Consider the following 23893-nt stretch of genomic DNA (forward strand, 5'->3'; position numbering starts at 1 on the left):
GATTCTAGTTAGCATCTCATCTAACCTTTTTTCTAGGTTCTTAGTTTCTTTGCATTGGGTTAGCACATGTTCTTTTAGCTCTGAGAAGTTTGTTATTATCCACCTTCTGAAGCCTATTTCTGTCAATTCATCTGATTTATTAGGCATCCATCTTTGATTCACAGCTGGTGAGGAGTTGTGATCCTTTGGAGGAGGAGAGGCGTTCTGGTTTTTGGTGTTTTCTTCCTTTTTACACTGGTTTCTTCCCATCTTAGTGGTTTTATCTACCTGTGGTCTTGTAGTTGGTGACTTTCAGATGGGATCTCTGAGTGAACGTCCTTTTTGTTGACACTGAAGCTGTTTCTTTCTGTTTCTTAGTTTTCCTTCTAACAGTCAGGCCCCTCTGCCACAGGACTGCTGGAGGTCCACTCCAGAACCCACTCACCTGGGGATCTCCTGTGGGGGGCTGCAGAACAGAAGGGTTGCCGCCGGTTTCTTCCTCTGCTATCCTCATCCCAGAAGGGTACCCAGCAGATGTCAGCCTCAGCTCTCCTTTATGAGATGTCTCTTTGGGTATACAGGGGTTGGGGAGTTACTTGAGGAGACAGTCTGTCCCTTACAGGAGCTCAACTGCTGTGCTGGGAGCTCCATTGTTCCATGCAGAGTTGCTGGGCAGGTACCTTTAAGTCTGCTGCAGCTGAACTCATAACCAACTCTTTTCCTGGGTGCTCTGTCCTAGGAAGGTCGGCTCTATTTATAAGTTCCTGTCATGCTGCTGCCTTTTTTTCACAGATGCCCTGCCCCACACATAGTAGTCTAGTCACAGTCTGCCAGCAGAAGTGTTGCTGAGCTGCCGCAGGCTCTGCCCAGCTGCTGTGTGAACTGCTTTGGTAGTGGCAGACTGCCTCGGTAGTCGGGGATGCCGTTTCCCCCCACTGAGCTGGACAGTCCTGGGTCCAGCTGCACTTACTGTGAAACTCTCAATCCAGAGCGTTTCAGATTGCTTGTTTTGTGGGGGTGGTACCTGCTGAGCCAGATTGCCTGGCTCTGTGTCTCAGCCCCCTCCCTTTCAGTTGAATGGGTGGTTCTGTCTCCCAGGCGTTCCAAACGCCATTAGAAATGTCGCCCAGACTTGTGTGAGTTTCTGTGCACTCACCCGGCACCAACTGAAACTGCCGTGCCATGGCGCTTTTCAGCCCAGGAGTCTTCTCGTCTGTGGGCATTGAAAACTTATTTGGAAATGCAGTGAGCACTCAACCTCTGTGCTGTTCTCGCTGGGAACTGCACTCCAGAGCTGTTCCTATCTGGCCATCTTGGATCCTCCCCTCACCTTTATTTTTATTCATTTCTTAATTCAACCAACAAGCAGCTATTGAGCACCCATTATGAGCCAGGCACTGTTTAAGGTGCTGAAGATACAGCCATGAAGAAACATTGAAATCCCTGCCTTTACTGACCCCTTAAGACAGTCAGCAACTAATCATACATAGAGCATGTTAGCAATGAGTGTTAAGGAGCAGAACAAAGCAGGAAAGACCCTGGCGCTTTCTATATGATCTTGAGTAACTTAAAACCTATTATCATCAATACACAAACATTCTCATAAAATGCTAATTATTGAAACATCATTTAGAAACCAGATCACAAGTACTGGCAACTGATCATAGTTAACCTACTGGAGAAGGTAAAATTAGTTCTTTACACTTAAAAAAAATTGTGTGTGTGTGTGTGTGTATGTGTGTGTTTCTTCCAGAGGCTTGACATCTGGTTAAATAAAGTTGGCATTTCACTTTTTAATATTCTTACTTTAAGGTATAAATATTGTATAAACTGTAGTATTTGTCTCAAAAGATATTTTAAAGTTATGTTAGAAAATTCTAAATGTAGGCAAACTTTTAATACTTCTGGCATATTTTTAAATATAAATAGTAGTAAGTTGAATTTGAACAAAAAATTTAAAATTAATGTTAGATTTTTAGCTTTCTCAGTTTTTTGAACCTGTATTATGTATCCTAACAAACTTCACTTAAAAAGGAAAATGTGATTTTTTTAAATGTTTACCACTGGGTATAACAATTTCTGTTAATTTTCATGCTATAGTTAATTATTCTTACAGAGCAAAAAAAAAAAAAGGAAAGAATACTTATTTTTGTTAAGTTTAAAATGATCTGATAGAACTCCATCTACCAAATATTAATGTCTTTACACCTGTCTTATAAAGCTGAGGATAGATGCACACTGAAATAAGTTATATCTTTTTTTCCTCAAATAATAGCTTTAAAAGTCATATTTTTGAAAAAACATTGAGACTAATATTTTTATTTTAACTTGTTCAGTTTTTACAGCTAACTTATTTAAATTGTAGTAACCACATAGTACCTATATTCCCTAGAAGAATTTGAAAAATACAGGCTTCATTACATGTATGCATATATGTATACTTATAACTCTGATTTCTAAGTTAATACTATCACCTCCCCATTCTCCCACTATTGACCTTGAAAACAGAATTCTGCTTCAATCTGTCGCTACTTGACCACCACACAGGATTTATGCAGGCTGCCTGGTGGACAGTCTTCTGCCTGTTTCTGCAAAGAAAAACTGGGGGATGGGGCTGTGCTGCAGCAGAATCTCCTGAGGTGCCCCACAGCTAATACTGTTCCAATTCAGTACCCCCAAAGCATATCCTTGCCAATGCACTTTTCACCCAGCAATGGTCTGCTGTAAAAGAAATTCTGGCTGCAATAGCAGGAAAAGTTAGAAACACCTTAAAAGTATAATTTATAGTACTATGATAATAGTGCTATTCACACTAATATTTTCTTCATAACATAAGCCCCATCCACTTTCTTATTTTTGTTGCCAATTATTTTCTGATGTGAACTCTGCACTCGAACTGACTACCTCCGTATTGTTAATGCCCAAGGTCACACCTGCCTGCATGCCTTTGCTTCTATTTATTTATTTTTCTACTTAGATACTCTTCTCTTTTCCTTCTGACCTTTCCCAGAATTCTACTTGTTAAAATCCTACTGCTTCAAAACTTTCTCCGTGCCTCCTTCAGTCTGAGACATTTTTCAGACTCAAAAAATAGTGAAATTGTACTATTTGAATCCCAGTTATATTAAATACCCCACAATATAATTATTTCATTCTGTCTAGAATTACACTCATTTGTATGATTGTCTTATCTCCCCTACCGCTTTTTTCCACTACATTTTAAGATCCTTGAGAGTAGCAGGAACTGTTTCTAATCCCTCTAGGTATTTCTTGAAGCATCTCACATAAACATGGAACATGCATTTAATTATTGTTTTAAACAAGATTCTTTTTTAAAAAGAAAATCATCTAAATTGTAAGGACATAAATGCCAGAACTGGAAACGCCATAGCTCTATGCAACTGCCTCCTAACAAAGCTTTTATGAACTTGATGTGGGGAGGAAAAGTCACTTTTTTATTTCTGAGAAGTTTCACATAATAGCTGATATTTTTATATGACCATAGAAGTTTATTTACATAGCAGAATTTTTCAAAGTCTTTTAACATTATTCCCTTTAATGGAATAATAGAAAATCTCAATAGTGGTATTGTTATGAAATATATATTTCTATTTAAGATGATTTTTTAAATTATGACTAATTTTGTCATAAATCACATTTTGTAATTTCCTAAATACTATGGAAATATTCCCAGAAGTCTCAAATTACATCTTTCTGTAAATAATAGATAAATTCAGTATTATACCTATCAACTTTTCTACCATAAAATTATTCCCCGAACAACATCATGATGCTGCAATGACTAATTACTACAAACCATTCTTTCAAAATTGCCATCTTCTCTTTATAATTAAGACCACACTGGGGCTTATCTGTGCAAGTATCCTGACATCAGACTAAAACTGCTGATGTAGCTTTAATGTGTAGTGGGGCAAGCAAATAAATAACCTTTATGTCTGTAAACTTAACTGCTATCTTGCGGTTTCTCAACACGTTACACTGATGTTGTAGAAGATTTGTTCTTATTTTATTCCAAAGCCAACCAATCAATTCCAATGTCAAAAACAATTTGAAATTTTAAGATCACATTTTAAACAGCATATTTATTAATCACAGAGAAAATGAAGTAAGTCAAGAAGCATATTCTTTGTGGAAGATCAGTACTTTTACTATTAAATAATAAAGACATTATTAAAATAATTATATATAAACTTACATATGTATTGTATTTATAATTAGCTTGTCTGAGAGTTAAGATTGGGTAAATCTTTGAAGAATGGGTATTTGGAGAGCTCATTTATCTCCCCAGCCCAATTAGTATGTTTTAGGATTCGTTTCTATCAAATCCTAAACTTCTTTGTGACGGAGGATAGGATATGAACTGTGACAGATGTTTCCACCATCATGAAGCAGAGATCATTAATGAAATGCTGTTTGATGCAGGTTATTCTGAGGTTGAACCAACGCTTAACACTGCATAAATGATTCTAAATTGCTGTTGAGCTCTCACATAAACTTTTTACTGACTTATTTGCTGAATAAAGCGATGTCTTTAATCATAAGTGAAGTGATACTGGAAGATCAGCTCAGGTGCGGCCCCTGGCTTTACGTTTGATTTTCATCCAAATCTCACATCTTGAGCCGTTTTCCATGTTAGGGTCACTAGCTACTGAATGGCCTTTTGTTATTTATTTTTAACTTTTTGAAGCCTGCTTTCCTAAGATTTAAAGCCCACCTCTTATTATATTCGATATTTCCTCTATTTACTATATTGCTAATGTTTGTGATGTGTACTCAGGGTTCCCGCCATTCCACGTTTACGGCCAGTTCTTTTATATTCTAAGATGAAATTCAGAGGCTGCATAAGTTCCAATAGATGAAACTGTCAATAAAGTGAGCAGTAAATTCTTCCAATACCCTGCTTTTAACAACTTAAGAATTTGTGTTTTCATAATTGTCATCAGAAATAACAGAGGTGACAAATTGACCTCCATAAATTCCTCATTGTTACTATGGTCACATTGTTAAAGCTGTTTGGGTTCATCCAATTAATAATTTTTAACTCACAGAACAGTTTTGAACATAAAATGCCACTTACAAAGTACTTAAAATGGGGCTACCACATTTTTTAAAAGTCCAGAATAACTCTTACACCATATACTATTGATAACAAGATGCATCTGTTTTACCCATTAACGTCCTGCAATAATGGCATCTCACATTGGATGCATTTTGAAGCCTCGGTGGCCAGGCAACAGTTATGGCACAGTCATCATTTCTTGTACATGTGAAATTGTTGTTATTCCTGGTGGAGCAATTCCACGATGCTTCTGTGACAAAACAGACAAAAACTACTAGGACCATTTCAGGAAAGAAAATAAATCCCAGTTGCTTGCTTAAAAATTTCATTGATACCTTCTGGGGCAATTAAAAATGCTACAACATCAAAACTTAGAGATGAGTATCAGTATTCTGGAAGAAAATTCTAGAGACAAAAAGGGAGAACTCTTTTTTAAGAAACCCTACATTGGCGTTTTTGACATCACAGAAGCTGGTACTGTGCAGGAGAACATGGACTTCAAAGGGTGTGAATTAAAAACTGACTTGAAAGATTGAGATTCTGAATCTTAATAAGTTTTAGAAATACCTTTCCTTTTAACGTATGCAAAAGAGAAATGTTAAAAGCTATATAATTAAGTCATTAAAAGCTATTTCAATAAGCACACAATATAAATTAGAGTTTATCAGAAAGCATATTTTAATTTGCAGCTGTTTCTTTTTCTTTGGGACAAAATGATGGTGGATTGCACAGTCGATACAGCTTACACTTGAAGAAATATGATACTGTTGTTACTCAGTGGCCTTCCCAGTAATGCTCTGGAGCATCATAATGTATCATTCATTGTTAATATCCCTGTTTCTAATCACCCTGAAACCTAATACATTAAATTAAGCAACTTTTCAAAACCTGTAACTAAGACTTTCAACTTGAGGGATAACGTTTGAAAATACACTTGGTTTTCTCCGTCTGCAAAGTCTCAATACGCATGTTTCTCCTGGTCAGCAATGACGTGGGCCTCATTTGTACCTCATTTTCACTTTCTCTGGTGGACAATGGCCTCTTTCTTTAAGGTCTTCCATAGCCCCCTAAAGCAAGTATCATGTAACCACAGAGTTTATATTTTAAGCCAGACTATGCCACTGAGGTCAGATTAACATATAATTTGCTTCCCTAGCAGTGTGCAGGTCACAGGCTGTGTGCTAAAAAAGTGACAGATCTTGTTGTCAGCCATGTTAATTCCAAAGAACAGAGAATGGTCAGGTTCCTGCTGGCACCATATCTAATCTGCTGTCATTGTCCATTTTTTTAGGTGGAATTCACTGTCCAAATAGCAGTGCTTTGCAAGAAGTGCGAAGCTGTAATGAGCATCCTTGCACTGTGTACCACTGGCAGACTGGTCCCTGGGGCCAGTGCGTTGAGGACACCTCCGTATCGTCCTTCAACACAACTACGACTTGGAACGGGGAGGTCTCCTGCTCTGTCGGCATGCAGACGAGAAAAGTCATCTGTGTGCGAGTCAACGTGGGCCAAGTGGGACCCAAAAAGTAAGAGCTTTAGAATGACAACAGTAAATCCTGTAGCCAAGGCTCAGGCTTCGCTGGCTTCATGAAATGGTGCATTTTGATGCTTGTCATACCTGTCCTCAAGAGTAAGATTTGTTTGTTTTGAAAGTCAGCTGCTGATAAAACTATAACAGCTTTGAGTTTTGTGCTGGGGAGCCATAAATTCCATAGAAATCTTTCTATCTGGTAGCTACTTTCTGTTTTATGGTAGCACTTTCTGCTTTTATTAAGCTAGTGAGGCAATGAGAGAAGTGCTTGCTTTAAGCCTGGCTGATCAATAATGACAGTGTACCAAGTCCTGGCAGTGTGGGTCATCCATGACCTCCTATATACCCGTAGGCTATGGAGGCTGTCCAATCTAGTTTAATTGGGTAGAAGCCTTGTATGATCTGCCTTTCATTTCCCCTAAAAAACACTATATCAAAAATACTGAAGCATACTTACTGTATCTTTCAATGGTTAGAATAAAAACCACTTATTTTCAAGACAGAGCCTTGGGATAGGATGAGTGTTATTATAAGTAGAAAAACCATCAGTTTCTCAGGGTGCATATGAGTACTGTAATAACAAGGCAAACACTTCGCTGGAGGGGAGAACAAAGAACCAGAGAGCTGGCATATTATATGTGCCTTGTGAGAAGTACAAACAAAAACAGTGGCATAGCTGAGCTATTCGATGCATAGAGAAAACTAATAAATCCACTCTAAAAAAACATTTGAGGGAAAAACCTCTTTATTCTTCAAATCTAAGACAGCATACTTAAAAAAATTTCAAATCACCTTAGCCATGTGAGATATGAAATGGTAAACGAGTCCATTTTTGCATGAGTTTAAAAGCCTCATCTTTTCAAAATACTCAGCCAAGTGGTGAAATTTTGTGTGTAATCTTCAGCATGCTACCTAACTTATTCTGGCCAACAGTTTTCAAAGTCTGTTGAAAGGATTTAATGAAAACTATAATAGTAATCCAAGTAGTCAATAAATGTTAGAAATTGTTCTTTCTTAAGAACGTTAGCTACTCCTTAGTGTTCCAGGAAGATGAAAATGTTTCTGATGTATGAAAAGCTCCAGGGAGCTAAATAAGAATCCTATTATGAGATGTTTTTATCTGGCCAGGGTTCCAGACCTTAGGGATATTTTGCCCCACGATTTATTTGTTTATATTGCTTGAAATTAGGAAACAGAAAACATGCCAGTGATTTGAATAAGTTAAAAGACTGTTTCACATGTTTAATAGGTGGCCTCAAACCAGTATTTTAATAGAAATTATGCTAACGTGGTGATGAATCTCAGGAAATTAATGTGCAGTGTATTAAAATTAAAAGTAACAACAAGAGCAGAAGTCCCAAGTCTTGGAGGATTCTGATTCTTGCTGGAATAAGAATAAAGGTATTCACTACCCAGGCACAGGCCCAACCTGCTATGGCGCAGGATGAGGGTTACTGTGCTGAGCTTCTACCAGTAAGCTCATTCTGTTCCTGTCCCATGGTTAATCATCCTCCAGATGTTGCTGTTGAAATTTTCCTCACTTCTACAAGCTACAAAATATTTTTCCTAAGTAATGGATGTGCATATGTAGAAGCCTGTATGTGAAAAAGCCTGCTGGATTAGCAGCATTAAATCAGTGGGAAGGGTCTCCTGAAGCCCCACATCACACTACTGCAATAATTCATTAAAAATTTGCTTCGTCCTTGCAGCCTTCATTCAATTACCTGTATACATCTATAGACTTGTTAAATCAAATTGATGTACTTTGCCTTTAAAATTCTAGAAAATCAAGCAAATACTGTGAATTCAAAAGAAAACATTATTGTCCTTCTCCCTAAATGCTAGGTTAAATTCACTGAATGGCTTCCAATACTAGGTATTTGGACCAAAAAATGCAAATTGAAAATTTGTTTTAAATTTCTCTTAATAAAACAGATTGATGCAATGGTAAAATCAATGTTATTGATCTTATCTATCCTCCCAGTAACAAACTTCAACTCCTATCACATCTGTGTAATTTGACCTTGAATAAGATTTGGGGGAAAATCAATTCCTTGATTTAAACCATAAACACTGAATACAAACAGTACAAAAGATAAAAGAAGCATGTTGACTGAACCAATTGCCTTGCCAAAGGAAGTCCAAATTCATTTTATTGGATGTCATCTAGGCTGTATAATTTATCTTTGTGTGTTCATTTAACAACTTTGTTGTTTGTAATTTTGTTCTCCACAGTCAGTCAAGTATCTTGCTGTGACTGTTTCTCAACTAAAACAGAATAATTGGAGGTTGTCAATGATAACTTTGTAAATTCCATTGATTTATTCAGGACTAATACCTGAGGAGCATGCAACTGAGTAACGCTCTGTCATTGTTAAAGTTATGAAATTGCCTTGTTGAAAAAAAGTGCTGACAATAATAATTACTGACCAATAATTTCATAGTTCCAAAAGAATTAACTGAATTATATGTGGGGTTTAATTATAATTCTAGTGATTTACACTCTAAAATGTAATAATACTTTAGCTTCTATGATTCAAATCTAAATTTCTTTGTTGTCCATGACTTTGAATAGTCACAGAAATTAGGAAAATTCCATCTGAAGATAAATCAAAAAGATTATTTTTGAAATGTTGGATTCTATATATTTTAAAATTCACTTCTAAATATACACTAGGATTTTCAATTAAAAGAGGAGAACATGGACCTATATAATTGAATAAAGCATAATATTTATGTATGAGAAAGAAAATGGACACAAATAATTATAATACAAGATATGTCAAAAATGAAGTATCAGCAAAATACTATAAAAATATGGGAAATATATTACTAATGTTGATTTTTTTCACTCATAGTTCACTTCTGAAAACCTGATTAACTTACTTGACAAAAGACAATTTATCTTGAAGAAGTACAAAATATTTACATAGTATTTTAGAATCTGATTTGCCAGTTTATTTTAAAAAGAACTATACTAGTTGTTTAGATTATTTCTTCATTGCCTATTAGCTTATATGGCAAGGATTTATATGACTTAAAAAGAGAATTGCTTAGGAATCAGAATCTAAGTTGTTACTTTTAATTATATGAATTATGTTATTATATTTTAGTTTTCTAAGCTACATCTTTTTCTCATGTTAAGGCTTATGATCAGCATTTGACCTACAGCAGTAGTAGCGTCAGATCATGAAAATGCAGAGAAGAATGGGGAAATATAAAAATTATTACTTCTCAGCCTTTTGGCTAAGATCAAGTGTGAAAAATTATATAATAAGTATGTTTTGAATAAGACAGTATATTTTAAACCTGTGCATAGCTTCCTATTATCTCTTAAGAAGTGAAAGCTTATATGAACTTAGACATTTCCGTGTTCTTCATTCTTACCTTTCTCTTGTATTCCCAATAAATAATATATTTTTGCTGTTATTTTGAAAACAATAATTTTACCACAATTTATGTCAAGCATACAGTATTTCATTTTCTTTAAACTACTGATTTACTACCTTTATTGTATTTATATTCATTATTTTTCTACCAAAAAAGATACTGTAGCTTATAAAAACATAAAAAATATTAAATCCCATAATTCAAAACCAGGGACTAATGGAAAAGAAAACACAAATAGATACACTAAATAAAACCAGGAATAAGATTGATTAATACACTTTTATTTTCTTATTTATTATTAAATATGTAGTTCTTAATACAGTATTGTATTTTGACTACTATGTAAAGAATATACTCCACTGTAAATTTATTTTATACAATATGTATTTTGTAAAAATAAAGTGTGGAATAACCTGGAAACTTATAATTGGCAAAAAGCCTATTTAGTCATACAAATATATGTCATAGAATTAGATCCTTAAATTCATAATTTAAATTTCCACAAAATTTCTCATAAAATACATTAGCATATAAATATTTATTAATGGAGAGATTATTATAAGAGAATAAGGGGTGGTTGTTATATTTGGTTCTCAGTAGCATCATTGCTATTAGTCAATCTGCACATCTTGCCTTGAGAAGCTTTATTGAGGTCCAGTTTGAAACAATCAATTTAATGGTATAGTTCTTGCCTGTAGCAGAAAGAAAGGCTCCTGGAAGTTAAATAATACACATGAGTGACTTGTTTTGTGATTTTATCAGTGAAAATTCTAGAGAAATTAAATTATCTGATTTTCTGCCTTTCTATTGAAGCCTAATAATTTCCCTTTGCTTTCACAGATGTCCTGAAAGCCTTCGACCTGAAACTGTAAGGCCTTGTCTGCTTCCTTGTAAGAAGGACTGTATTGTGACCCCATTTAGTGACTGGACATCATGCCCTTCTTCATGTAAAGAAGGTATGATCTGCAGAGTTAGGAGGGCGGTTCACCTAGAAAACCCCCTCGGTAGACTTCTGAGGTCTTCTGGCCTAACATTGTTTGTGAGTTTTGTACAGGGCTATGTAAACCTGATTTGATACAGATGCCATAAAATTTTAGTTTCCCTCTAGAAAATAACATAGCTTGAAAAAACCAAACAAGTGAGTTTTGTTCCAAAGCCTGACTTGAAATTTTATGATACAGATTAAAGTGAAGGATTCTAAATCTTATTGTATTAATAATGTTGACTTTCACGTTTTCTGAAAGAATATATAGTGGTTTGTGTGTTTTAAAAGGATATACAGTGCTTTTATCTGTACACATGGCTTTCAACCTACTTAATATAAAGAAATGACATGTGACTAGATTTGCTACAGATTCAATTACGCAGCTACAAGAATAGGAAGAAAAGAAAGAGAAAAATGTCCAAATTGTTTCTCTGCCAACATATACTGTGTCAGGAGGGATTTATAAGTATTTATCCCCAGTTTGGTTTAGTTTTGCTTTTATTACTTATAGACAAAGACTCCTTAGTACCAAGCCACATACTTTGATAATTCTTTCTTTACCCTCTAGGACAGGGTCTTTTCTCATTGCTGATGAGAAAGGTATCAACATCCTCCAGGTGACTTGTACAATAACTGAGCAGATTTCCCTGCAGTATTACAAATAACACTGTCTCCTATTTCTTATCTTATTCACTCAACAAATACAGATAATTTTTTCTAAATTCCCTTTATGCTTTTATTTTATTCGTGTTTCTTAACACTGGAGAGATTCAATTAACAATCAGCTTCTAGCTTAACAAGTATTTTAAATTGTCAAAATTTATTCAAATCCTTTAAGGATTATAGATTTAACAATAGATACTTTTACTGTGTTATTATAAATTTATGTGGTTGAAACATGAGTTTCTTCTGATGCTTTTTCTATTTAATACCCTTGAAATATCAAATAATATTAAACCACAAACTGAAAAGAGATAGAAAATTACTCTTTAAATTTATTTTATTTTATTTTTTAAGACAGAGTCTCTCACTCTGTCATCCAGGCTGGAGTACAGTGGCTCAATCTCAGCCCATTGCACCCTCGACCTCCTGGGTTGAAGAGATTCTTGTGCCTCAGCCTCTAAGTCACTGGGACTACAGGCACGTGCTAATTTCTGTATTTTTAGTAGAGATGGGGTTTTGCCATGTTGGCCAGGCTGGTCTAGAACTCCCAGTCTCAAGGGATCCACCTACCTCAGCCTCCCAACGTGCTGAGATTACAGGCATAAGCCACTGCAAATATTTTTAAGAGTCTTTTAAGGCATTTAAATAACTTATGACAAATTAAGAGGAGATGTAAGCATTAACTTTTATAAACATGTTGATAGCATAAACTTGCTATGCAATGTCATTGCGTGAGATTTTAATACAGATTTTCTTCTCTTATTCCTTTATTTATTTATTTATTTATTTATTTATTTATTTATTTTTTGAGACGGAGTCTTGCTCTGTCGCCAGGCTGGAGTGCAGTGGCACAATCTCGGCTCACTGCTACCTCCGCCTCCTGGGTTCAAGCAATTCTTCCACCTCAGCCTCCTGAGTAGCTGGGACCACAGGCATATGCCACTGCACCCGGCTAATTTTTTTGTATTTTTAGTAGAGACGGGGTTTCACCGTGTTGACCAGCATGGTCTCGATCTCTTGGCCTTAGTGATCTGCCCGCCTCGGCCTCCCAATCCTTTATTTTTTAAAAGCTGAATAATACTGGGCATAATTCACAAAAGAATAGTACTTCATTATAGATTAATATTTTACCTACGATGGTAGTTTCTTTTAGGGGGTAATTGTTGCTTATTAATTCAATTAAAAAGTATTGTTAATTACATAGAATTAATACACTTACAAATTTTATTCTTGATGCCTTTATACTTGATCTTTTGTGTTAATATAAATATGCTCATTTACTAATAATTCCAAAACATGTGCAGTTACATTTAGAACCAAATTATAAATAGTCTAAAACAAATTTTAACTGAAAATTTTGAAAGTGGAAAAACTTTGCCTTTCTCTCATTTTGGATATTTTCGTGTATTGTGTAAAATACTGTTTTAAAAAAGTTGATATAAAGTATTTCAAGGAAGTAAAGTTTAAAATAAGAACAGAACAGATTATATTGAATTGATTCTAGAGTAATCACTAATAAAAGTGAAGAATCAGAATTTTTCTAATTTCTTTAGATCTTTATTTCAAAATAATTTTGGATATTGGAATGTATCCAGAAATTTGGACCATTTTAAGTAGCCTACAGATTTTTTTCTTAAGTTCTTGAAAATGCATTTGCGATTTTGTTATTTATTATATATATCTAGAAAGGAAAGGAAAAAATAGAGGTTTCTTACTCATAAAAATACCGTACTTAAAAAGAAAATAACATGATTTTTAAATTTGTGATTTTTACAGTATGAAGAAAATGATTTACTCTTTGCTGTTTAATCATTTATAAAATAAAAAATGTAAAACACGGTGATAACTCACATAATGTACTTTAAGAAAAAACTTCTTAGCAGGTAGATAAGAATAAATAGATTGTGAATGCTACACAGGTCTTAACTGAGTCAGTACTTAAGTGTGTATGATGCATAAATACTTATTTAATTGCTTATTTATTGATTCTTGTATATAACTAGCACACAAATGGTCTTGTAGAGAAATCACAGTCCCTGACATCAAGGAAGATTTCATTACATATAGAAGTTTTCTGCACAGCCCAGATAATGTAAGACTTACATGGTTCAATAACAAGGTTTAGTGGTAAAACAGAGCTCTAAGGAAGAGAATGGAATAATCATGTGAGAGCAAATATATTAAGGAAAATCGTATTTAAAGGAGGGGTAAGAGTTCTTCAGAATTCAAGAAGATCTCTTGAGTTGAATTGAAACATGAAAGAATTCCAAGCGGGGATTAGAAACACCAAGAAAGCATTAAATGACCATGAGAAAGATGTGATTTTGGAAAGAGCAGCCCACTGGAGCCCACGATGTAAAGGAAACTTTCCCAGAAGAGATTGAAGATGAGAAACCAGTGGGTGATGATGAGTTCCTGTGGGTGCAGTGGTGGAAGGGCTAGGGGATGTGAAGGAATGAGAAACTGAATCATGTTATACATGTAGGTCGTGCTGTGGGTGATGATAAATGACCTTGAGCTGGGGAGGGCTCTTGTGGTGAGTGACAGGCGTGTGAAGCATAATGAGTTTAGTTGGGTTGGTCTCTTGGGGGAAGGTAGGAATCCTCTGTAAGTAAAACTGCATGGTGCCACTAGGATATCCTCTCCTGGAGTTCCTGGGATGGTGGTGGCAGAGGAGTAAAAAATGCCAACTTGGGAATCAGTCTCTTGGAAGCAAGAGGCTGTCTAAGAAGCAGAGCAGTGTTTCCCGGGACACAGGTCATGTCATCCAGAGCAAGGAATGATAGCTGAGTGTTTTCTTTGGCAACTTATGTTGTGTCTCCTAGAACAAAAAAGGTTTTGGAAACCCTAAACTTAGGCACTCTGATTTTAAAAGAATCACTACAATTGTGTATTGAGGAAGTAAAAATTTTTTGCAGTCTGGGGAGTGATAGAAGGGGTTGTTATTGAATAACCGTGCCAAGATGCTCTGTGCTCTAGAAGAAGCCTTTTCTGTTTTGCCTGGAGACTGCTGTCATAGAGAATAGACAGTGATGTTACAGAAAGCTGCCTTTTGTTGTGAAGAAAACAAAGCAATGACTGAGCTTAGTTTTTTCATTATTTGGTAAGAAATGGAAATGATCCAAGCATCATTTTGAAATTACACCAACTTACACATGCTATTTAAAAATGCTAAACAAAGTTGGATGTTCAGGGGGAGGTAATAGCAGCAGAAAATTAATTCAAGAATGGGGTGGTTCTTTTGACTTAATTCTGCGAGTAAAGTCTAAATTTTACAAGGATGTTGGGCTTATTAAAGTGCGGGACCAACCTTTTTTTTAAAAGCACTTTAAAGGAGTAAAATACACAATACTATTACAGGAAATAAAACAGAATAGGATTCCAGGAAGAACTGAAAGAGTTGGTTGAAATGTCATTCAGCCTTCACCTAAAATATCCCTTGACATAGCAATGCTGATAAAGATCAGTATTGAGTGGAATGTAGTTTAATCCTTAGACCAGCGACTTGCTAATTTTTTTTTCAAATTTTTATAAATGTTGACAAAGGGCACTTTAAAAAATAGAAATAATTTATGCACATAAATTATTTGTACCTCTCATTTTTAAAAAATCAATACTTTTGATCAAATAATCTATCTGGTTTCTCAAATTTGGTTTGCTCCTTTTGTTCTCACTGCATGTATCGTATTGAGAGATAGCAGGAATATTGCAGAGCCTTCTTCTACCTCATGTCCTAAATCACTAGAACACTGGAATTACCGCCAAAGATACGAATGCTACCTTTACATTTTCCTTGTTGCGTGAAATATATCCCTGTCTTTTTTTCCTTTTTTTTAATTGCATTTTAGGTTTTGGGGTACATGTGAAGAACATGCAAGATTGTTGCATAGGTACACACATGGCAGTGTGATTTGCTGCCTTCCTCCCCATCCTTTTCAATTTTCTATCACTGTGCTGGTCCAACCTGCAGTCCATCCTATTTCCCAGTTTAATGAATCGGCTTTTCCTGCCCTTTAAATCCTTTTCATCCAGTAATTTCTCTAGTGAAATTTATTTTGAATGTCTTAAGGTATCTGAAAAATGCTGTAACTGTGTGAGAAATTACATACCTTCTGAATCTATGTACCACATCATTACATAATTATTTGCTAGATGTACAATCTGTTTTCTCCATTTCTATCCTAGATAAGCATTTTCAAGCATAAACATCGCAGGCAGTTACCCATTTTTTCCCATACCTATTATTTCCAGTGAAAAGAAGATGATAGCTTATTTTTATTAATCCTCAAAGCACAGCATTGGTACCCATGTGCTTACTACTATAAAGGAATAGTTGGAAAGAAATAGGAGGTGCTAACTAACAATCCAGTTGAGAAGACGTGAAAGAAATGTGTTTGTGCATTCGGCAAATATTTATTAAGCACTTACTATGTGTGACTCCTGTCTCAGGTGTAAAACACACAGATGAATAGAAACACTGCATATATATCAACCACATATAATAAAATGAGCATAAATACAAACACGGGACTATGAAAGGTATAAAATTCCAAGTTTGTCAGCTCAAGGTATTAGAGAAGAAACTTCCGTTTTTTTGTTTTTAATATGTGCTGTATAGCTTCCTTATTTTCTGCTCTCTGATCTGAGGGCTCTATAACCTCACAGAACTGTACAGTGCTGTAACTTTGAGTACATAAGCAATTTCTTAACTGCAATCTAAGAAGAAACAGACCTCCCAGTGAGTAAAAACATGGATATCGTGACACTTACTGTGTAACTCCATTAAACTTCTTCTCCGGGTGTTATGGCTTTGAGGAGTTCTGCTTTAATCAGGTCACAATCTCTATCCTTTGGGTTGCACCAGGTTAAGGAATTTGAGCTTTTTATCAGAATAAATGGATTGCCACTCTGGAATCCATTAAGGATGTGAAAAAGTCACCGTAGTCTTACAGATCTTGTACTAATTTGTGGAGTTCGTGATGAGAAGGCGCTAGGAGAATGTTTCAGAAATGCATTCTAAGTAACATTTTTGCTTTGAAATCAACAAACAAAATAGAATTGAAACATTAATGTTTGGTAGCTGCGTCCTCAAGTAGACCAGCCTTGTCTATGCCCCAGGTGCCATCTAGATAGTTAATAACTAGGAGCTTTAGTCTATGAGGTGACACTAATGCTGAGCCCATTGTCTCCAGCAGTCCCCAAATCCCTTGGTCTTAATTCTGTGTCTGTCTTCTATCTGCAGATTGGAGAGTAATTGCCTCTAAAAATTTTGACCAACTGGGAAACAAAAACCCATTTGAGCCCTTTACATCTTACGTCCCTGTTAAAAAACAAGCAAACAGAAACTTCCCTGCTTTCCCCAATGCTAAACAAATGATGAATCTAATTACTTAGTTTGTATACTTTAAAAAAAAAAAAGATTATGGACAGATCACAAACATAAAACAAAAGAAAAAGTAACAGAAATTGTAAAAGAAGGGCAAAGCCAAGTAGTGAATAGGGGAGGGGGTAAAAGGAAGAAGAGAAAATTATACTGGAAAATCAAAGCTGAGGCAAGCTCCTGCAATCGAGAAGAAAATTAGCTCTGAGATTCTGGTGACCAAAGCAAAAAATAGAAGTACAATGGATTCTTAACAGATTGTCAAGGGAAACAAAGTTTTCCCTATCTCTGAATTATTAAAGGAATTTATCACCTGGGCCCTAAAATACAGGTCATTTGGACAATATAATAGATGCAGACTGCATTAGCAATTTATTAAAAGTCCTATTGACATTTCTTAGATCTTCCCTAGATAAATCATATTTAACATGTAAAAGTTGCAGCTGGCATTCAAACTATTACTGTTACAAGTCCATGATAGTATTTTCAAATACTTTAATTCTCTGCTGCCCAGTACTTCTAGCTCCCAATTCCCTACTCCATTACCTGTAGTATTCCACTTATTCATTAAAATAGTTATGCCATCATTAATAGCACAGATTACACCCCACAATGGGAATAATAATTCTGAAAAGTTACATGTAAGGCCAGAATCTTAAATTGTCAAAGGACATACAAGGTCATTTATTCCAGTAGACCTCAAACCTAGCCCTGTGTCCCAATTACCTGGCAAGATTTTTAAATATCATATTCCCAAACCCAGCTTCCAGATTCTGATTTAGTAGTTCTGGGTATAGGCCCAGAAATATGTTGTTGTTGTTGTTGGTAAAGAGATTCTCCTGTGAAGTCAGGCATTTAGGAATCACCAATCTGATCCTTTCTCCCATCCAATACAGGAGTCCTCTAAACATGGCAGTGAGTGAGTTGCCCACACCATGTTGAAGAATATCCTTAACTTCATGAGAAAAGATATTCCATTATGAGAATGTTCTAATCATCAAATCATACATTCTCCACTACCACAGTATCTTAATAAGGTTTCATTTGATTTCTGATTAAACTTTGTTAGGAGCTGCAAATCCTTGAAAATATTTGTTCCTGTAGTTTGTGTATCAAATATTTGAAGATCTTACAGAATAATGTAAATGCGTGAAGATGATTATATTAACATGGTTCTTCAGAGAATTATTTTGTAGGTAAAACCTTGCACCATGCAGCTATTAATCCTTAAAGTATATATAATGTTAGTTGAAGTATATTAAAGTTGGCAAGTTGTATACACGATATGATTTTTATACTAAAAGATTTTTGAATCCTTATATCACTCATACTGTCAAATTGATGTCTCTATTGAAAGTATATGTTAATTTTTTCCATTTTTAATATCCTTTGGAGTTATTTATTTATAGTAATTATTGCTATTTTGACTCTTCTTTAAAAAGTCTGTGTCTGCCTCTAAGAAACCACGTTTTTACTATAGATCCCTGATGTTTAGAATGTGACCTGAATTGAAGATCTTAGACTGTTTAACATGAATAATAAATGACCAGAATAATTTACAAGTTATGCATTTCAAATTAAATGAATAACAAAGAAATAAAATTTCACATTGTAGCACTGAATATATTCTCCCGAAGAAGATTCATTACATGTGTATGAGTCCCATGTGGTAAGCAGGGCTAGGCAAAAAGCATGAAAATAAACTTAAGGTAGAGGAAAATAAATTAATTAGATTTGTCATTTTCCTCAAGGGAAAGAATTATACAAAAGAGCAATTATTTTGCAACTGCACCTTAGGAAGGCTAGTTGACTGCAGAATTGTTTTCTCCATTCTTCACATTTTCTCCATATTTAAATATAAATTGACTGGGTTTTTGATATAAATGTTCTTGGGGAGAACTTGGTGAATGTTTAGACCAGGTGAAGCCGCTCAGGTTTGTCAAAGCACACGTCGCTGGAGGAGGTGTAATTTCTTCACACAGACTGGTATTTAGAGATTATCTTATCAGTGCAAAGTACAGAGGTTAAAAAGCTGCCTCATTGCAGGGGACTCCGGTATCAGGAAGCAGTCTAGGCATCGGGTCATCATTCAGCTGCCAACCAACGGGGGCCGAGACTGCACAGATCCCCTCTATGAAGAGAAGGCCTGCGAGGCACCTCAACTGTGCCAAAGCTACAGGTAGGATTGGAGAAATGCATCGTGAGGGAGGAGCTGAAACGTCAACTCCACTTTTTTTCTTAGGATAAGTAAAGGAAGTCAACACCCTTCCACAGGCTCAATGGAGTCGGGGATGTTTATGGCTGTAGCTGCCGTTCTTGTCTCTTCATCTTCAGGAGAGCTGCTCTGCTATACAAGGAGACAAATACTTGTATACATTTCCAAGGTGTGATATTAGCTATGGTAGTTTCGGGAAATGTCTTATGTTGGAAGAAAGTATAAGAAATGCTGAACGTGATTAATAATTATGAAACATACATGCTTTAGGAAGCAATTCATTTTCACTTAGAAGAATAGCCTAAGTATTTCTCCTCTGGCTCCAAAGAGCACCTGTTTGTTCTCATAAATGCTGGTATTCTGGCTTGGGAAATGACAGCGGTATCTCAGTGATGCTAATAAGATGTCTGTTGTGTTCATTTGTGATCACCTCAAATAAAATCATAGTTATTGAGGCTATGTATCATCTTGATAACTTATTAGAGAAATTTTACCTCCTCATGATTGAGACAGAAAATATCTAGTAGAAACCTGACGTAGTATATGTTTGCAGTCCCAACAGTAACTAAGTACTACACCATCAATCCCAAAATAATTACTTAAGATGACATTATTGTCAAATTTGCCATCTTAATATATCAGCCTTAATTCTGAGATGACAAATACTTGTCATGTTTACACCGTGAACATTGACAACTACTGGTTCAAACTTATTTATTTTTGGAATTTGTTTTTATAAAGTGTACTGTAATTACAGTCACTGAGATACTCCCACAGTGTGAACCAAAAGAACACCATACAAAAGACTCATGCCTTTCAATACAGTTTCGTAGCTTGAATAAAATAAATGTTCTTAATTTAATGGCATGCATCACTTCTGGGGCCGTCTGGTGCATCTGTTGGCAGTCCTAATTACTAAAAAGTCTAAAAGTTCTCTGTAGAGTCCTATAGAACTTGACAATGATGTACTCTTGTCTTCACTGTCAGAGAAAGTACTTTTGTATTTAATGCTACTTCTTCTAAAGCCTTGATGGAGATCTAAATTAAATTTAGATAGAACTGAGCATTGTTAAATAAATTCCTGTTTGCAGTAGTCAGGCATGTTTCCGTGCTGCTGTGTGTCTGTGATTTCCCTGGCATTTTTGCTTCTTCTCCATCGGGCTTCTGTTCTTGTCTTGTAGGTGGAAGACCCACAAATGGCGCAGATGCCAATTAGTCCCTTGGAGCGTGCAACAAGACAGCCCTGGAGCACAGGAAGGCTGTGGGCCTGGGCGACAGGCAAGAGGTGGGAGGCCCCATTCCACAGTTCATTTCTCCAACATCACTAGTTTAACCACTGTTTCTATGTGCTTGTCACTTTGACACCATGCTTAGCAAACAGAGCAAAGCAGATATAAATCTGCTGTGAGCCACTCCACAAAACATCAGGACATGGAAACTTGTCTTTTTAAATTGTCCCCGTTGTTTTGTGGCATTAGCTCATAACTCTGGAATTTTTCTCTCATTTATATCTGAAAGAAAGTCAGGCCAAACTTTCAATTATGGCATAGATGATACACTGAGGGTTTTGGGTTGTTTTTAGATTGAAGTATTCCATAGCACTTTGCTTGCCACCTTAATAAACAATATGATTCTTACTTCCTTGTCTATATGCATGGTATATGTGCATATATACTATGTAATAGAATTCATTAACTTTTTCAGAAGTTCTCGGAATGACATTCCTGTCGTTTTCATGGCTATCCACATTTTGTTCATATATAGTACTGATTTTTAAATGCAGACTTATTTACTTATCTGCAATTAGTAGCACTAAATAACATGGAATCTCGCAGAAATGGATAATGAAAATGTTTCAAGCTTATTTACTAGATATTATAGGGAATGTATAAATCTCAAGCTTTGAAATATGTTGTTTCTTCCAGGCATAACAAATTCAGTCTTTAAAGAGTACATGATTATTTTTACTCATATTGACTTTTAGTATGTAGCTCCTACTGGATACTTAAAATGTAGTTTAATATGTAATTGAATACGCAAGAAACTGTATTTAATTTATAAAAAACATATTTTGTTCTCCCATGTGTAGTTATATATTTCAGGTCGACATAAAAATTTGAACATATAGAGTAGAATTCCAGTTTTTGATGATTTTATCTGGGACTTCATTTTCTATACAGTGAAAAAACTGCCTTTTTCAGGAAAAAAAAAGTTTTCTTTTGTAAAAAAAAAAAAATCCCATATTTTTATAATCTTCCTTTTAAAAGTCTTCATCTGAAACATAAAACTTAGTTTCCAAATAATCTTAAATTCCTAGTTGCAGTAATTTTTAGAATTTTATTTTATTTGCATAATTCTCATTATGTATCTCCCACCATCAACTTAGGATAAAACGTAATTGTGACTCCCTTTATAGTTATACTATAGGAAAATGGCATTGCTAGGTATACAGAACTGAAAGTTGTTCTTCTCAATTTCAAATCATTTTTTGAGAGACTGACTGATATGAGATCTTCTTGTCATGCCCTGCTGATCCCTTCTTAAATCAAGCATAGATTTGCCTACATTTTGGGTTCTATATATATTTTTCTTTTTATATTGCAATTTAGGTTCCGGGGTACATGTGTATAACATGCAGGATTGTTGAATAGGTACATACATGGCAATGTGGTTTGCTGCCTCCATTCCCTTCAACTGTATCTGGCATTTCTCCCCACGTTATCCCTCCCCAACTTCCTACCCCCCGTTATCCCTCCCCTAGTCCCGCCAACAGACCCCAGTGTGTTATGCTCACCTCCCTGTGTCCGTGTGTTCTCATTGTTCAACACCCGCTAATGAGTGATACCATGCGGTGTTTGATTTTCTGTTCTTGTGTCAGTTTGCTGAGAATGATGGTTTCCAGATTGATCCATGTCCCTACAAAGGACACGAACTCATCATTTTTTATGGTTGCATAGTATTCCATGGTGGTATATGTGCCACATTTTCCTTGTGCAGTCTATCATCGATGGGCATTTGGGTTGGTTCCAGGTCTTTGGTATTGTAAACAGTGCCACAGTGAACATTTGTGTGCATGTGTCTTTACAATAGAATGATTTATAATCCTTTGGATATATACCCAGTAATGGAATTGCTGGGTTAAATGGAATTTCTATTTCTAGGTCCTTGAAGAATTGCCACACTGTCTTCCACAAAGATTGAACTAATTTGCACTCCCACAGACAGTGTAAAAGTGTTCCTATTTCTCCAAATCCTCTCCAGCATCTGTTGTCTCCAGATTTTTTAATGATTGCCATTCTAACTGGCGTGAGATGGTATCTGAATGTGGTTTTGATTTGCATTTCTCTAAAGATCAGTGATGATGAGCATTTTTTCATATGTTTGTTGGCCTCATATATGACTTCTTTTGAAAAGTGTCTGTTCATATCCTTCTCCCACTTTTGAATGGGTTTGTTTGTTTTTTTTCTTGTAAATCTGTTTTAGTTCTTTGTAGATTCTGGATATTACACCTTTGTTAGATGGATAGATTGCAAAAATTTTTTCCCATTCTGTTGGTTGCCAGTTCACTCTAATGATTGTTTCATTTGCTATACAGAAGCTGTGAAGTTGAATTAGGTCCCACTTGTCTATTTTGGCTTTTGTTGTAAATGCTTTTGGTGTTTTATCATGAAGTCCTTGCCTACGCCTATGTCCCGAATGGTTTTGCCTAGGTTTTCTCCTAGGGTTTTTATGGTGTTAGGTCTTATGTTTAAGTCTTCAATCCATCTGGAGTTAATTTTAGTGTAAGGTGTCAAGAAGGGGTCCAGTTTCTGCTTTCTGCACATGGCTAGCCAGTTTTCCCAACACCATTTATTGAACAGGAAATCATTTCCCCATTGCTTCTTTTTGTCAGGTTTGTCAAGGATCACATGGTTGTAGATGTGTGGCGTTGCCTCCAAGGCCTCTGTTCTGTTCCATTGGTTTATATCTCTGTTTTGGTACTAGTACTGTGCTGTTCTGATTACTGTAGACTTGTAGTATAGTTTGAAGTCAGGTAGCATGATACCTCCAGCTTTGTTCTTTTTGCTTAGAATTAACTTGGCTATGCAGACTCTCTTTTGGTTCCATATAAAGTTGAAGGTGGCTTTTTCCAGTTCTGTAATGGAGGTCATTGGTACCTTGATGGGGATAGCATTGAATCTATAAATTACTTTGGGCAGTGTGGCCATTTTCACAATATTGATTCTTCCTAATCATAAGCATGGAATGTTTTTCCATCTGTTTCTGTCCTATCTTATTGCCTTGAGCAGTGGTTTGTAGTTCTCTCTGAAGGAGTCCTTTATATCCTTTGTTAGTTGTATTCCTAGGTATTTTATTCTCTTTGTAGCAATTGTGAATGGCAGTTAGTTCTTGACTTGGCTCTTTTTAAGTCTGTTATTAGTATATAGGAATGCTTGTGATTTCTGCACATTGATTTTGTATCCTGAGACTTTGCTGAAGTTGCTTATCAGTTTCAGAAGATTTTGGGCTGAGATAATGGGGTCTGCTAAATATACAGTCATGTCATCTGCAAATAAAGACAATTTGACTTCCTCCTTTCCTAACTGAATACACTTTATTTTTCTTGCCTAATTGCTCTGACTAGAACTTCCAATACTATATTGAATAGGAGTGGTGAGAGAGGGCATCCT

The 23893-nt window shown here is 35.6% G+C and overlaps 1 protein-coding gene across 1 annotated transcript in view; it reads left to right on the top strand.

The window, feature by feature from the left end:
- The window catches only part of THSD7A (thrombospondin type 1 domain containing 7A), a 493154-nt gene that overhangs the window by 366497 nt on the left and 102764 nt on the right, over positions 1-23893 (top strand). The window contains exons 8-11 of the mRNA XM_064380361.1: positions 6351-6585; positions 10821-10936; positions 19055-19187; positions 20405-20508. Of these exons, the coding sequence (XP_064236431.1) occupies positions 6351-6585; positions 10821-10936; positions 19055-19187; positions 20405-20508 (588 nt within the window). The remainder of the gene's footprint in view (positions 1-6350; positions 6586-10820; positions 10937-19054; positions 19188-20404; positions 20509-23893) is intronic.

This window comes from Aotus nancymaae, unplaced genomic scaffold (genome assembly GCF_030222135.1).
Source record: "Aotus nancymaae isolate 86718 unplaced genomic scaffold, 86718_ANA_hifiasm-v0.15.2.pri h1tg000025l, whole genome shotgun sequence".
NCBI lineage: Eukaryota > Metazoa > Chordata > Mammalia > Primates > Aotidae > Aotus > Aotus nancymaae.